We start from the raw sequence: 17,509 nt of genomic DNA on the forward strand, positions 1-17,509 counted from the left end.
AGATAATGTTGCTTATATTAGCCCCCATATGTTTCCATTTTGCACCTCGATTTATTAGTGCGGGGGGGGGGGGGGGTTCTTTCATGTGTATCTGAATGTGGAGGGGGGGGGGTGTCATCTTTTGTGTAGCCAGGAGCAGAAGATCCCAAAATCTCATTTTGCCATCTGAATAAAATACTTTTTTAAGCCCCTAAAATAATCGCAGTTTATCGCTTTAAAATGAGGAATAATTGTGAATGGGAAATCTTTATTTCAGCCAGTGTTTTACAAAGTTGCTCTTCTTGTTTGGGGGGGATAATAGTCAAAAAGAAAAAAATGTGATTACCTATTTGACAGCATTAATTAAAATGTAAAGGGGGAAATCGTTTGAAATAATAAAAACAAACAGGCTGCAAGTGCGATGTCAGTGCAGCCTATAGATGAGGATGAGGAGGATGAGTGGGGGGGGCGACTTTGAGATGACATTGAGGCTGTGTAGATGGGAGTTGAGTCTCTGGTTGTTGATGTTAGTCGCACAAGGCGAAGCGGCTGCTGCCCGTGTTGATTCAGCCTCCTCCTCCTCCTCTTCATCCTCCTGGTCTTCAGCACTGCTCCCCGCTGGACAGCTCCTGCTTGGACCCCTCTAACGCTGCATGGTCCCTTTAAGTCTTTTAATGGAAGTAAAATCTATTTATGTTTCAAGAAATATTGGGAGTTTACAACTTCACCCACAGGAGGAATCTACGGATACCTCGTTCCGAGATTTGTGGCAGGCAGCGTATCCTCGGCGGCACAGATCACAGATTCACTGTGAGTAAACTGGGTGCTGAATTCTTGCGTCTGTCTGTGCGTGTGTACGTGTTTGAACACCTATACAAACGAGGCTGGTTAAAGCATGGTTATTATTTTTATTTATATTATTTTTCTTATCATGTGATAATGATTAAACTGTGAATGGGGCTAGCGACATGTAGCTGGGATTCATGTAAATTGCACGATGATCTCTGAACCTACGCGCTGTGTCCAATTAAATGGTGTATTGATTGCTGCATGCCAGTCATTTGGATGTTGCAAGTGTGGAGAGGACGCGATTTCATGCGTTTAATAACGCGCAAGGTTCTCAATTATTCGGGTAGATTGGGGTAGGAATTTGTGCAGCCTGGTGCGTAAAGCTTTTACGCATTGGACATCCCTTTGTCCCCACAATGCGTTTTGGATTCGAGTTTGTTTGAGAGGTTTATTTTGTATCCCTGCTGCTTTCAGCTCTTTACGTGGTTGACTGTTAAGAATCTGTAGGTGGTAATTGGTGGACTTCGCTGTGCTTAAATCTCATAGGCTATTTGCTATCGCTACGGTGCGTCTTGCGCTTATGTGTATGTTTTGGATCCTGTAATTTGTCTCCAAGTTTGTTAGCTTTTTTTTTAATAAATATTTTTTCGGTATCTTTTAATAATATTTGCTGGATAATTAATTGCAAACATTGTTTAGGCTTCCATGTCTGCTGGTCTGGCTTTGAATGCTGTTAATTTATGTGCAATCTACCGTCTGTGTTTTAGTTCTGGGGCAAGTCAGCATGACTTTGCCCTCGATGGTTTTTGTTGTTTGTTGAGTCTGACATAAATGGAAATTTTTTCTTCAGGGTGCCAAATGATCGGGAGGTTCGTTAGTCTGCGTTTTCATATTCATACATCAGAGATAAACAGTGTTTATATTTGATTTCCATTCTTTTATTACACCTGCCGGGAGTATAACATGTCCATATTTGCTTATTAAATAACCACCTTTTCTGCGCTCCCTTGAAGAGACAATCAATTAGCCTACTCTATTACAGGTTAACGACGACTGACGAGCCTTGTGCGCACAGGCTTCATCTCCAGACATTTGGTCCAGGGGTTAGGTCGAAAAACCGCGAAGCTGCTGTCTACGTGGACTGGTGCTGAAGCCTCCCGTCCGACTGCCAGGACCTCTGCCAAATCCAGAGACATGGCGACGAACGGCACCAAAACGGATGGACAAGTCACAGAACTGAATGAGGTGGCCACTAATAATGACAAACCCAAGTCACTGGACGTGAAACCCGAAAAGCAGAAAAAGGAGGTGCCTGATAGAGAAACATGGAGGGGGAAATTTGATTTTCTTCTGTCGTGTGTGGGTTATGCAATTGGACTGGGAAACGTATGGAGATTTCCCTATCTCTGTGGAAAAAACGGTGGAGGTAAAGATTATTTTCACAGCTAATTTAACTGCATGTATCATTCAGTTCTATGATACACATAGTCGAGCTGACCAAAGTGATCGTGCTGATAACATAAAAATAATTAAATCATCGCCATGTAATTAATTTACTCTGGGCAATTTTAGCCTAAAATTGATAACTCGTAAGTGCATAACGTAATCTCCTTTTGTCCATCCAGGAGCCTTCTTAATTCCCTATTTTTTGACCCTTATATTTGCTGGGGTCCCCTTGTTCCTGTTGGAATGCTCCCTCGGTCAATACACATCAATTGGAGGGCTTGGTGTGTGGAAACTGGCTCCTATGTTTAAAGGTATATGAACAGAATATTTATAGGTAACCAGAAAATATTTACTTTGATGAAAAAAGCATGAATATTTATGATGTTGATGCTTATAAGAAATAAGTATGGCCATCACTATATGTGGAGGCCACACTCAAATCCAATAATAGTTGTATAGTGGCTAATTCATTTTTCTGTGACAGGTGTGGGCCTTGCAGCGGCTGTTCTGTCCTTCTGGCTCAACATTTACTACATTATAATCATTGCTTGGGCCATTTACTACCTGTACAACTCCTTCACCACTGTAAGTATTATACAGTGTGTTTCATTTAAAGCTGAAGGCAAGATAAGAGCAAGGTTGTTCATTGGGAATGTAGCCTGCAATATCTGCAAGAAACTGGTAATCCCTAAATTTGTCATGGAGAAAGAAATCGCAAATTTCTATTTTTCAGGAACTTCCATGGAGCTCATGTAACAATGAATGGAACACAGAGAGATGTTATACAAACTACAGCATTGCAGACACCACCAATCTCACCAGTGCAGTGGTGGAGTTTTGGGAGTAAGATATTGACTGCTTTCTCTTGCTTTTCACAACAGCAGCGCTTTAAACTGTCCTGCATGCTTCCCCGAGCTACATAAAAGACAGCCTCCTCTGCTGCATGGTTATTTCCCTGTGTGTGTATAATAGTCTTATTGTTGCTTCCTCTGACTTATAGGCGCAACATGCATCAAATGACTGATGGCTTGGAGAAACCAGGCCAGCTTCGAGTGCCACTGGCAATAACGCTAGCTATTGCCTGGGTCCTCGTGTACTTCTGTATTTGGAAAGGGGTTGGCTGGACAGGAAAGGTAAGATGTTTGATAGATTTGGTTACCCAAGACCTCTGATGCTATGCTGATTCCCAAAGTGGAACAATATGTGAGCTATGCAATATTAATAACTTTAATATCAGCTCATCAATCATTCAAATTGCAATCAGTATCGTCCAGATTTGTTTCAAAATAGGAGAGGAGTTAGCATAAACTCATGTTCACTAATCCTGCTCTGCCTTATGGTGGCTCCCCTAATTCTGCTTCTCCTGACACTTCCTCTATCCTGCGTGTGGATTTGTGATAGGTAGAGCAACAAACAGTCGCTTGCAAGAATCTGGCTTTATCTTTTCCCTTTACTTGGGGCAGATTCCCTCTCTTGTGGTGCCACATTTTGAAAGTGTGGTTTATCACATGACCATGGAAAATAATATTTGCTTTGGTCACAAAATACCCCATCCCCCACCGCCCCATGCTTTGCACACACATATCTTACACTGTGTGAGAAATTCAGAGAGACAAACAGGCCAGTTGTAAGTGAAGTTTCATTTGCTTTTTGTTGTTGTTGTTGTTGTTCGGAAAAGCTACAGAAACTTTACAGATCTCATGAAAATGTATAAATCTATGGATCATATATATTGTTAAAATGCAGCGATGTTACCCTGCTGATAATGGTCTTACATTTTCAGGTCGTTTACTTCTCAGCCACATATCCTTACTTCATGCTGTTTATTCTCTTCATCCGTGGGGTGACTCTACCTGGAGCTAGAGAAGGAATTTTGTTCTATATCACCCCTGACTTTGAAAAGCTCAAAGAATCTGAGGTAATGACATATTATTACATGATTCATACCCATGTACTGCATGCCTGAGTGAGCAGACGACGGCCTCACGCAGTTATTTTCTCCTTTTTTCAGGTATGGCTCGATGCAGCTACCCAGATCTTTTTTTCCTACGGATTGGGATTGGGGTCACTTATAGCTCTAGGCAGTTATAACCCTTTCAATAATAATGTTTACAGGTAAGACTGGTGATGATTCATGAACAGGATGTAATCTTTGAGACAACGACAAAGACTGCTGCTGAATTTAATATATGAGAGTAAATTGCAATACCTGAAGATAGAAGTAATTAAATTGTTGCTACTTTATAAGATAACTTAATCCAATTCGATCTTACTTGGTGGAAGCCTTTAAAAGGAGGTTATAAATGTCAGTTCCTGGCATGAATATAATAAAAATCTAAGGCAGCTTCTTTCTGTTGGTGTGTGTGCTGGAGGAAAAATAAGTACTATTATTGCAAAGCCTGTTTTCTCCAGCAGCCCCATGGTTCTGGGTCACATAAACAATCAGTTACATAAAAATAGTTGCATTCATTTTGTGCATTTTGTGCCCTTGATTCAAATGGATCTAGCTTTCTACAACATCTATATCTATAAAAATGTGACAATGGTAATGTTTGACGTGAGGTTTTGAATGGAAATATATTTATATCATTCACAATTAAGAAATATTGCATATATATATAAAACACTACATTGAAAAGGAACAGGTAACAATGATGACCTCATTTTGAGGTTTTTCAGAGAAGATCAGTTAAGAAGCACAAGAATTAGTCAATTTAAGTCTTTGACACAAGCTGTATTTTACATTTCCTCTCCCCAGAGACTCCATCATTGTGTGCTGCATCAACTCGTGTACCAGCATGTTTGCTGGCTTTGTAATCTTCTCTATTGTTGGCTTCATGTCACATGTGACAAAGAAACCCATTGCTGATGTAGCAGCTTCAGGTAACTACAGATTGTTTTCTTCTGTAATGATTCTGCGTCTGCACAAAAAAGCTGCACTGTCATTGATGCTCACTGATGAACAGCATCAGTCAACACTTCTGTGTGAATATGTATGCATGTCGTTATCAGAATACTGTGAGAGGAACCCTGACGAAATATGATTTTTCCTGTTTTCCAACCAGGTCCTGGCTTAGCTTTTCTGGCCTATCCAGAGGCTGTAACCCAATTGCCCGTCTCCCCTCTCTGGGCCATTCTGTTCTTCTCCATGCTGCTCATGCTGGGAATAGACAGCCAGGTAAGGGGCTTGGAGATGATCTGCTCATGGGCTGACCTAAATATTTTAAATGCAGGTACATATCATGCAGCTCACCCCTGCTCTCTGCATGATAAGCATGCAATTTGCTTCTTGTGGACAGATATAGCTGGGCTTTGACATTGGCTGTCAAGTATTTTTAATGCAACTTTATCACCTCCATTTGCCTGCAGGTCCCTTTACGTGTGCGTGTGTTTTTTCTCTTAATATATGATAGCTCAGTTTGAATAAAGCTAGAGAAATTTGAACACCATATATGCAGTTACACAATGCCCATGAGCATCAGCACTTCAAAGTAAAAGACTAATTTTAACCCTATTCTAAAATGTCATATCAACAGTGCTTTTGCATACAAGAGCTATTACCAAAATGGCATTCAAGAAGTGAATGCTTGGTCATTCAGAAGATTACATTAGTGATTTTGTCCCATGGTTTGCTGCACACTGCGGTTCTTTGTTAGTCTAACCAGTTAAATAAAGGTTCTCTGTTAAAGAATGCGTTTTGCTACATAACTGCAAATATCTGCAAAACGTAGAAATCCGTTCTTTTAAAAACACCCACATTAAAGAATATAAAAGCAGCAAAGTGCAAAAAAGTGCTAGTATTCATACTTATCCCTAATGCTGTTTCTATGACTCTGTCCTTCAGTTCTGCACTGTTGAAGGCTTCATCACTGCTCTGGTGGATGAGTTTCCCAGAGTTCTTAGAGGTAGACGAGAGCTCTTCATCGCGGTTGTCTGTCTGGTGTCCTATGTGATTGGACTTTCAAACATCACGCAGGTACAGCAGGGCATCTTTCTCATATTACCACTGACTATTCATGGCGTTAGGTTAAACAAATCAGTGAAAGAAAGGAGAAAAATTATTAAAAGATACAAGTAAAACATGTGCATCTATGTACTATGCAAAAGGCAATTTGTATTTTAATCAGTGGCTTTACTTGATTACAGCACTAGAGTATATTTGCACATAAAGTTTTCAATAACACCTATCAATTTCTCTGTAACCAGGGAGGAATCTATGTGTTCAAACTGTTCGACTACTACTCTGCCAGTGGAATGTCCCTGCTGTTCTTGGTCTTCTTTGAATGCATCTCCATATCCTGGTGCTACGGTGTGTATCGGGAATGTTCCATTAAACATAGCAAGAGAAACGAAATAAGCATTTTTTTTTTTTTTTTACAATTTTAAAATAGGTTTGCAAAAAAAAAAAAATCTAATATGTGAAAGGCTGAAAGCCTCAGGTGCATCCAGAGATATTTGCACAACTTCAAGCGATGTTCAGCCTCAAGGTCACGAGCACTCATGTGTTCCACCCCACCATCCTCATCATCATGCATGGCAGACCAGGGGCAAATTGAAATAAATTGGATATGAATATTTTGATCATAGATTCATTTGTCTCGCAGGTGTGAACAAGTTCTATGACAACATCCAGGAGATGATTGGCTACAAGCCTTGCATATGGTGGAAGTTGTGCTGGGTTGTATTCACCCCTCTCATTGTCGCAGTGAGTCCTCCGAACTAACAGAACAGTACATCTAAAGTCACGACATGAAAAATGAAACAATAAATAAAGTCAATATTACCTGCCTGCAGCCATGTCAGGCTAAGACAGCGCTGCCTGTAGTCAGTGGTGTCAGGATGCATAAAGGGTTTCATGTCTCCCACAGGGGGTGTTCTTGTTCAGCGCCGTACAAATGGTTCCTCTCACAATGGGAGACTATGTGTTCCCAAGCTGGGGTCAGGGAGTAGGCTGGCTCATGGCGCTGTCCTCCATGATTCTCATACCAGGATATATGATCTACATGTATCTCGGGCTCAAGGGCACTTACAAAGAGGTAAGAAGGAAATCATCTGTTGTTGGTCACTGGGTAAACAGCACAGATTTTGCCAGCTTTTATTTATAGGTTTTTAGCTTCACTCTGTAACCTAGTATCTTCTTTCTCTTATGTAATTATTTTCACCACGCTCCCAGCGACTTCGGATAATGCTTCAGCCCCCTGCAGTTGTCAGGCGACCTCAGGAAAATGGACCAGAGCAGCAAGTGGAAACCAACACCGCTAACCTGTCCAGCCCTGCCAATCCAACCAGTGCTGCCAGCCCTGCCAACCCGGCTCCTGCGAACACCGCCAGCCCCACCAGTCCAGCTCCTGTCAACTCAACCAGCCCAGTGACACCTGCTAACCCGGCCCCTCCACCAGCTAATCCAGCCAGCGCCTCTAGCCCTGTGAATCCTGTGACAAGTCCTTCCACCACTATCACCACCACCACCACCACTACCGCAACTGGTCCGGCTAACCCTCCCACCACAACAGTTAGCCCAACCAGCCCACCACCCAACCCAACTAGCCCACCAGAGCCCGTCAGCCCCCCGAACCCAACAAGCCCGACCTCTAACCTGACCAATGCCGAGGCCAACGTGTAGACAACAAAGAAACCCTCATGGAGCATGTAGACAAAAGAGAACATTACAAAGGACTTCCAAGATTATAATTGATTCACCTACCTCCAGGGGCAATATGTGATCAAAACAGATTTTCAAACCATGTTTAATTTTTTTCTGCATTTGTAAAACCAAGCCAACGATGTCTTATTGTTGGTTTGCATTCCGAAAACAATATCAAAGACTGTTAGTGTCCACAAATACAAGCATAATTCTGGGTAAAAAAAAAATGTAAACATACTGTGTAATACTGTGAGAAAAGAAAAAAAAACTTAGAGATATAGATTAGAGATTTGTTGAATATCTTCATGAATCAAGTAAATTCCGTGTGAATATAGTAGATGAAGTAGTGAACAAAATTGACATCATTGAAGAGTGCAAAGGATGGCGTCAATTTTCCTTTTTTTTTGTGGATGTTTTCTAAACCTCACACAGTTGTCTCTTTTCCAAATGTTGCTCTCTGTGAGGTAAAACATGGCCACAAGGCAAACGGGGAGCTCTGAGTAAGCACAATGCCAATAAGAAGTTCATGTTAAGGAGCTCTGGAGTGATCCAGTATTTGTTGCAAAAGATTATGTGTGTGAGAGAGACTGTTATTTTTCCTTCATTTTTTCAGTAAAAAAAAGAGAGAAAACTTTTATGTGATCAAAACATTTTTAGAATTATTTTTAGGATGTTTTATACTATATGTGTTGTGATGGAGGACCAAAATCAATAGGCAGACAAAAGCAAAAACTATGCTATTAAGTATTCGGTTGGTAAAGCACAGGGTACAAAGAAGTACAATAATAATAATAATGATGATGATAATAATAAAAAGCACAGGGTTCGAAAAGCGATTTACAAACATCGACTATCCCTTAATGCTGACAGTCAATCCTGTTTACGTTTTGCATGCTTTCCTCAGGAACATCAGTGAAATACTGCTGAAATGTCTCCTGACAAACAAAAGAAGAGAAACAGAGTAGGCCTTAAGCCAGTACACCAATTCCAACTAAGCCATAGTCTGTTTACATGACTGGGCAGAAGTACAAAATACCACTTTGTATGCTAGCACAAAAAAAACTGGACCAACTCTGTGTTTAAGTACAGTCATGTTTTTTTTCTTTGTGTGTCTTGATCAAATATAGTTTGATCAATATGTATTCAGCAATACATATGTAGGTGTATAAGCGCAGGCCATTAAGCAAGTGGTCTGTTTCTCTTTTTGTTGATGTTGTCTTTGCTTTACAACCGAAAAAGCATAAGCTTTAATTTTCCCAGAGTTTTGCCATGGTGTGTCAAGACAATGTTAGTTTGCTTCTATGGCAGCTACTATGAAAGGCATCTGGTTGAACAGCACATGTTTACTTTGAAAAGCAAAACAACTGAGCGAAAATGTGAAATGGCTACAGTTCATGTCCTGTGAATTTTGTATAAAGTTAATCTACCACAGTTTTCTCTGGAAGTTTGTTGTAAAACTGTACTGTGTAAAACATGTAACTGTGAATGTCTGTAATACATTGGAAGTTATTGTCTAAATGTTGAAAAAACTGAGTTGCTGTTTTCTGCAATAATATTTTGATCACAGAAGCTAAAGCACATATCTTACAGAAATATACGAAATGATGATGATGATGATGACAATGAAGATGCTGACGATTATATTAAAAATAGAACCTATGTCTAGTAAAAAACAATATTGTTTTGTATATTTTTAACTGTCTCACTGCCTAATGTAAAACATAATATAAACATGATATGTATCTAAATGGTGTCACATGATAAAGCACGATTGTTATGTTCTACAAACAGAAAAAGACTGAAAAAATAAAGAGTTATAGAAAATATAAATACAACACATGCCTGGCATATGTCCCTTATAGCTTTTGTTTTTAAACAAGCAGAAAGAAATAGTGGTTCTGGTAACACTGTTACCAGAAAATTAGGTCAACTCCAAATATCCTATCAAAAAAATAAAAATAAATAAAAATATCCTGCACTGACTCCTCCTGCAGTAATTGGCTGTTGTTCCCTCGCTTGTAAATAAACCCTGTCCTTAGAGCATTTCTAGTCAAAAGATATAAGAAAGTGTGAAACCAATAAAATTACATGGAGGGATTTGGTGGTGGGGGGGGGGGGCTTGAAGTGTTGTGTAGCTGCATTCATCTTTTGTTTATTTTAGAATGAGACCAGGTGGGACATGTAAAATAGCTGCCTCAGTAGCTTTGGGTGAAGATGACATCCAGTTTAACCCTATCATGGGGGTAAAATTAAACATCATTACAGTTAAAAAGTAAATAAAAAGCAATTACACATCAAAAGTGAAATTGACTGAAGCCCTTCCTTGTGGTTTACTGAGTGTCAAAAACACAAGCTGATAGAGAGGCCTCAGCAAACAAGAAAAACATCACCACAAAACAACTCTTGCCCCGGGGCCTGGCGTCCCCACCCGCCCCATCTCCCCAACCTCTTACGGCTCCTTGTGTATTTATGTGCACGTGTGTGCGCGCGCGCCTGCATCTTCTCCCCCACCTACCACAGTTGCTGCTTCCATTAGCTTCCAGTGTGATAAAAGAGACGGCACCAGCTGACACCACAACAATGACTCGCCGTGGATAAAAGAATGACTTGTCCCCTGTAGTAGCTCATGGCAAACTGTGCATGTGAGCATGTGCGCGTGTGTGCATGTGTGTGTGTAAGAAAGAGAGCGAGAGAGCAAAGAGAGAAAAAGAGGCAGGTCAGGGATAGAAAGCTATCTGTTTGAGTGGACTAGGCTTTGAATAATGCCTCTAATCGCAGCTCATATAAACTAGCCACTGATGGATGACTTAGTAGCCTCCTTTATTCCCAGTTGTGCAATTTAACATCATTACCTATCAAAACCAGTCACCACTGAGACAACCCAAACTGATGTCTTCTGTCCAAAAGAGAGATGCATCATCATTTTTTGGCAGAGGAGGACAGGAAGAAGAAGCTCTTTATTAGTTAGGCGCAATCTAGCAGAACACAATTAGCTTTTGGTTAGGGCAGGCAATTTCTGCAGTTTCCCCAGTGACAGATATAACTTTATAATGTTTTATTGCATTACAAATGCTTCCAGCAAAATGTTTAAAAAAAAGAAAAAAGAAAAAACAATGGGATTTTTGTGTTAGGGTGGGGTTATGGCTATGGTCCAAAATCAAGACATTTTTGTTTTCCAACATAGCAGTTGAACAATTTTTTGACTCTCTCTTTTTTCCATCTTTTGCAAAGGAATCTCGGCCATATGGCCACTTCAGGTGACTTCATCATTGTGACATCTAGAAAAATGATCCCTCTGTCGAATCATTTTCACCAAAAATATATATATAATTAAAAATATGACTCAATAAAATTTTGATTAGGTCACAAATTTTCATTGTGGTGGCCACTTGTGCATAGATCTGTCTATAGAGCACTAACAGCTCATCTGTGTTCTTCCTGTTTCAGCATAACATCTATTTTAGCATTTCTTCCTCTGATGAATAAATTGGTGCTGACTCCCTAAACAGCCTCTTCTTAATTATTCTCCCTGCTAATCAGGCAATTTTCTCTTTTTGGTCTTAACAAGCAGATAAAGGAAATGCCGCCAAAGTCTAGTGAGGACGACACTGTACGACCCTCTGTGACTCCGTATTTAAAGGGTTTTTGAAGAATACTGCAAACATTATTTGAAGCAGACAGCATTTAAAGACATGATAGTATTTTATTTTATTTTTTTTAATTTCTTTTGTCATGTGGAGCACGGTGTCTCTGTGCTGATCGGCTCCATTTTGTGGACAGATCTGAGCAAGGGGACATTGTTTGTTATTTAGCATTCCTTGGCACTCTCTGTCGTGAGCCTATTTTTAAAGTTAAAAAGTGCTTGCAGTGTGGCTGCAAGAGAGGACACTGAAGAAGAAAACTGGTGATCCATGATGCTTTTATGAAAGGATGACAGAACGCTACCACTTATAAACTCACACAGACGGCAATGATTAATCCTCATAGCCCACTTTGAGCAAGAAAAAACAATTCTGCGTTGAAGATGAAAAGGCTGATAATTATGTTTATACTTCCTCTGTTTTTAACCCCAGTGCCAAAGGATTTTCTTAATCACAGCGCCCATATGGATTTATTCTATTGTGGGGTCACTGAACCTGCATTTTTTTTTCTGTGGATTTTGTGTGATCATTTGTGACATTTTTCCTTAGATGCATTTGGCTTGCCCCAGACTCCTGGCTGAGGTACATTCACACGAGAATTCACAGCAAATACATTAATGAATAACTAATCTTTGCAGATGCATGAATCTACATATCAATGTAATCAGAGGATGTTGTGTGCATGGCTATTTCCAGCAGAGGGGCTGAGAGGATGTCAAGCATGCAAAGCCTCTCTGCATGTATGCTAATCGGGCTCCATTTTCTCAATATGAATATGAACCTTGCTAAAATGAACTTGTTTAGCAATTTACTTTTAAGGATCGAACGTCTCATTTTGCCCATGCATGCAAGCTGCACTGCTGCTTGCATACTGAGCATGCATTTATGCACTGCACCTGGGAAAGATGTGTTTAATGGAAACACTGAGACATCTGAAATGGTGGATTCCCAAAGATTTTGCTGTTTCATTATTTGTTCTCATGACACAGCAAATATTTCATAGCTCAAAGCTCAGAGGCAAACAGAGCATGCAGTTTTGGTACAGATTCCGATCATGCTCTGGAGGCTAGGTCAAAATGGTTAACCTGTCTTACATATCACAAGAGATTTTTAAGTGTCCTGTAAAATATCTGAAAGTTTGAATGAACAAATCCTATTTCTCTGGAACTCATGCCGACCCTTGAATTACTTCTGTAGCAGCTCATAAACCTATAATATTACTATGTGAAGAAACCTCTTTGCCCAACATGGTGTCTAAGGTAAATATTTCTACTGCTGAATTTCTCTTCTGTATATTTGTGCAACAAAAGCCATCACCTCTGTGAATAATACAAAAAAAAAAGTAGTTTAAAGTGTAACCCAAACAATGGAAAGCACTTTGACTGAAGGAAGACTTCAAAAAAGCAGCTATGATTAATATGAATCTCTATAAGTGAGAGTGAATTTAGGGACACGTTCAGCTAATCAGGAGACTATCCCCTGCTACCTTCAGTTTGCTCTAGTGCTTCTCGTCTTTTGTCACAGCTTATAACATCTCCCCAATGTGCCAGAGGCTTATGGGGGAGTCACTGTAGATTACTGCCTGGGTCAAAAACTGAATGCAAATCAGGACGAGGAATATGCAAAGTGAAACACTGAGGGAAAAAATCAGGGTGCAGAAAAATATCTACCAAACAGCAATCTTTTCTTTCGTTCCCATTCTAGAAATGTGAAGTACTCTAAATTCCAAATGCGTGTGTGTGTATCTAAATATATACAGATGCATATATTTAAGTATTCTGAAAATGTTAGAAAATCTGAACGACTGTATTCTAATGTTAACTATTTTTAGAGAAGCCTAATTTACAAAACTGAATAGTTCATGCTAAACATTTCCCAAAACGGGGCCACTTCACATGTTGCTGTGCGTGGATGTCACGCACAGTGGGTGCTGTGCACAATCTTGTGGTCTGATGTGAAGCCAGTGGGAGGAAAGGCTAGTTCTCCAGTGAAGCTCCTCTAATGGCTTTCTCCTGGATTCCCTACCCAAATGGGCCTGTGATCTACCCTGGGCCTCTTTATTTTGGAGTTTTTGCTGTGGGACTTTGATAATAGCTGACAAATGAAAAACTCTTCCAGCATCAAATGGAGTTATTTGTTTTCCTGCCCTTACACAGAAATGACAACAGAGGAAACATACCCTGTGTTCCACTGAATTTCATTACTGTGAAGCTAATCTCCAGGATCTTAACCCACACTGACTTGCAGCGCTGCACATTCATGCATCTTTTTTTCTATCACAACTGCATTTTTTGCATAGTAATACATGAATATTATGCCTTTATTTATACAGTAATTTCTGCATAAAATAGATACGCATGTGTATGCATGTGTGTGTTTCCGTCGGCATGTGTGTACGGGGTTGTTACTGTATGAGAATACGTACAAATGCTCCTGTTAAGTGTGAAGACAGGACCAGGCAGCTGCTTCAGGCACAGCTTTAGTAAAGACCTGCATTCTAAATAAGTTCTGTCAGATTACGCAGGCACACACTTTACACTTCACTCCTCAGGATGTTGGCTGAGTCTACTCAGTTTATTACAGCTGGGACCTGAAAGTAAAGTGGAAAGTAACGAGCAGGTGATTAAGGAAAGCTCATGGCATGACCTTAAGCTATTGTTATTTCACTTCAAAACAAGGTAATGGATTATATGATTTACTTTTTCTATTCTTTTAAATGTGATTTGGATATATTACAGGCAAGAATCCCAGTCTGGATGTCTATGTTTTTGGTGTGAGCAAATGAATATTAATTTGATTATTTTTGGCACATTGTTATATGCAAATGTGGCCAAGTGACCTCCACACGTGCTTTGCATGTATTATCCCTACAGTTGCATGACATTTTCACTCATGTAGTTATGCCCTTGACTGCACATTTTAACTGTGCAGAATAAGACTCAGAAATTTCAGTCGCCGCACATGAATAAATACCCTCCTCGCTCAAATATGAGCCGAAAACTGCAGCGAGCACATGAGACGCGTACAGTGCTGTGCTCTCAGGAGACATTTTGAGGGCCTGTTAGGATACTGTTTACTCTTTCTGACATACAGAAAACACACAGGCAACTTTTATAGAAGCACTGTCATATGCAAACAAGTTCATTCATTCCCTGTCTGTCTCACTCGCTTCCTTTAACAACACACATGCAAACACACATACACACACGATGATTAAGAGTGCTGAGGGTCTTCTGGGCATGCTTGGACTTGAGGCTGGAGTGAATCACAGCTATGATGTGGTGCATGCTTTCTATTCTGATCTGTCAGAGAGGTTTGGGAACTGTGCTCACTGATGAGTGAGTCGGACCAGGCTGGGCCACAGCGGCCTGCCCAGTCTGTCGTCCTCACCTCGGGCTCCTCGGCTCTGCACACTCCCTCCCTTTAGCTAAATAATGACAGGTAAGACACCCCAAAGAGCAGACGAATGGACACGCAGCAGGGGTGAATGAGGTCAAGAAAAAGCCAAGCGCTGGAGCAAACAGGGTACATTGGTGTTACCTCACAAGACACACATCAACAGCGGAACCAACCTCTATTCAACCAAAAGAAACATGTTGACATGTGGAGACAGAAAAAAAACAAGCATAATGTTCCTTTTTACTTTTTCAGATATAGTAATGCATTTGCCTAAAGCCAAAGTTCAGTCATAGTTTGGGTTTCTTGGATCAACATAAGTTTGGTCTTTTCCCTCAAAGTCAGTGTTGTTTATATTATATGTAGAAGATGGTAGCACTGTTGTTTATTTATTATGGTTTATCATCAGTTTTTATGGTCAAAACTACCTTTAAGCTCAACAGTGTTGAGAACAAATATTATTTCAACTGTTTTTTAGAATTAGTGCAAACCCAAAAGCTGCACAAGGTCTGTAAGTTTCTAAGATTTCTTAACTTAAAAGTTAATCTTCATCAAGTGTAGCATAAGTCTAGCATAAGCTAGACATTTTTTTCCATTTGTAGATAGTATCATAGATGAATATAAGCTTCTTGAATTCATTAATGCCTGAGATTTTAAGAATGTTCAGCAACAAGAAGGAGGAGTTCTGCAACAGATGGCATGGCCCCCACAGAGGCTTGATCTCAACATCATCAAAACAATACTGAGATTATGGGAAGACACAGAAACAACTGAGACAGCATAAATCCACACACACAAAAAAAATCAGTGCTCAGTTCTTCGACATGCTAGTTTAACTAACTAAGGAATACTGAGGATTTGTGCTGTTGTAATAGCAAAGCAGCAGAATATGCATTTGATTTATTTATTTTTTTTTATCACCATTAGTAGCTGAGTATAAATAAAAACTGCACCTCATTAAAAGCTTAACTTATATTGTGTCCTTTAGTGGTTCCTTGTCTAATTTCTGATAATCAATCCAAGTGCTGGTTAGTGAGGGCGTGGTTGGAGATCTCTTAACTTTCTTATTACTTATCGTGCAGTATGTGGACAAGACTTAATGATCTCGTGCTCACATGACAGGTTAGGTGGAGAAAAATTATCACGCTGAAGAAATCCCTTACTGATGAATCACAGTCCTAGACAGGCTTATCAGTTTGTTTGTTTTTCATAACAGTGACTGTAATTGGTTATTGAATGTGTAATTTACAGAAAACTTTTCTTTTGATTGTTGTCAAAGTTGACAGTAAAGAAAAAACAAAGTAAGCAATGATTTTTTTTCAATGGTGGTAAATCTACCTGTTTGCTTCTGAGGTACATGTTTGCTTGGCCCCTTACTTATGTAATAATCAGATAAAACAGTCCAAATCCTTTAGATATTTTTTAGATTACAAAATGATACGTTATCTTTCTAAATATTTGGTACAAATGGCTCGAAATTTAACCTTTGACATACATTTCAGAAACAAAAATGAGATGGTTGTTAAGCACCATGGGAAAAAGTCATTTTTACCATCATTTTACTCCTAAAACATGCACACATATGTTAAAACTTGTAGACAGCAGTAAAATGGGAGGCTTGGTGTCTGTAAGCATTTGAGTATGTAAGTATAAATGTCTGATTTAAAAAATAAAATACATATTATAACGTTTCATATATTTTTACTGGTAAACAACGGAGGAATGGAGCATGGCTTGAACACAGTGTTTGTTGTGGATGAATTGTGGTTGACACAAAAGTCCAATAATAAAACATTACTTTGGTTCAGATCAGGAAGGCTGTTCCTCACTGTTGATGCCAGTATGAGTATTGAAGTCTCCCAGCAAGACAGTGACTAGCTCTTGGGGAAGAAGCCTGAGCTAGTGCAAGGAAGCCACTTTCTCATCTACTTGGGAAAATCCCAACATGCAGGCAGTGAACTGGGGGGATACTAGTGTACACACCTCTGCCACCTCTCACCAAGGGCAATCTATCCAGATGATATCTCTGAACCTCATGCACTAGCTCAGGCTTCTTCCCCAAGCTCTAGTTTCAGCAGCCAGGGATTGGACTACCAGGACCTTCACCCATGCCTGCCACCTGAAAATACTGTTCACTGGTAAAAACTTATACATGTCACCTAGTGGATTACTAAAATTAAAACAAGTATTCTTTCTATTACAAGTTGACTGAATTTTTATGTTTAAACATACAAATTACATATTTTGGATATTTTCTTTTTACCTTAAAGGAGGCATATTAAACCAAAACTTGTATAGTCTTGCCCTAAGCTGTTTGATATGTTAAGAAAATAAGGTATCATTGTGATATGACATCATGAACACATCACATTCACACAAAAAAACTTAAAAAATCATGGATGAAACTGTAATCAAAGTCTCTATTTGATTAAGGCTCCACATGAGAACTTGGAACTACCAAGTAGGTCTGACAATATGAGTCAAGGCAAAGCTGGAGTAAGTTCCTGTGGTCTGTCAAACACATCCTCTGGCTGGGCTTAATGTGGCGTGTGACACGTCACACCCTATCACTCTGCCTTACAGATGACCAGCCGCTTACGTATGCCGCGTGCAC

At 39.8% G+C, this 17,509-nt stretch overlaps 1 protein-coding gene across 3 annotated transcripts; it reads left to right on the forward strand.

Moving 5' to 3' along the window:
- Positions 1-483: 483 nt before the first annotated feature.
- On the forward strand, positions 484-9,814 carry slc6a1a (solute carrier family 6 member 1a). 3 transcript variants are annotated; one of them, XM_063465511.1, is made up of 15 exons: positions 484-789; positions 1,811-2,194; positions 2,394-2,525; positions 2,699-2,799; positions 2,948-3,057; positions 3,215-3,347; positions 3,998-4,132; positions 4,226-4,329; positions 4,973-5,097; positions 5,280-5,392; positions 6,059-6,190; positions 6,421-6,523; positions 6,819-6,919; positions 7,083-7,250; positions 7,388-9,814. In XM_063465511.1, exons 2-15 carry the CDS (start codon positions 1,963-1,965, stop codon positions 7,835-7,837), a joined length of 2,139 nt encoding a protein of 712 aa, XP_063321581.1. In that variant the 5' UTR covers positions 484-789; positions 1,811-1,962; the 3' UTR covers positions 7,838-9,814. The 3 variants fall into 3 exon arrangements, with proteins under 3 accessions (XP_063321581.1, XP_063321582.1, XP_063321583.1); XM_063465512.1 differs by lacking the exon at positions 484-789 and adding an exon at positions 1,210-1,333; XM_063465513.1 differs by lacking the exon at positions 484-789 and adding an exon at positions 1,621-1,637.
- The last annotated feature ends 7,695 nt before the right edge of the window (positions 9,815-17,509 follow it).

Source organism: Pelmatolapia mariae, linkage group LG20, assembly GCF_036321145.2.
Source record: "Pelmatolapia mariae isolate MD_Pm_ZW linkage group LG20, Pm_UMD_F_2, whole genome shotgun sequence".
In the NCBI taxonomy this organism is placed as follows: Eukaryota; Metazoa; Chordata; class Actinopteri; order Cichliformes; family Cichlidae; genus Pelmatolapia; species Pelmatolapia mariae.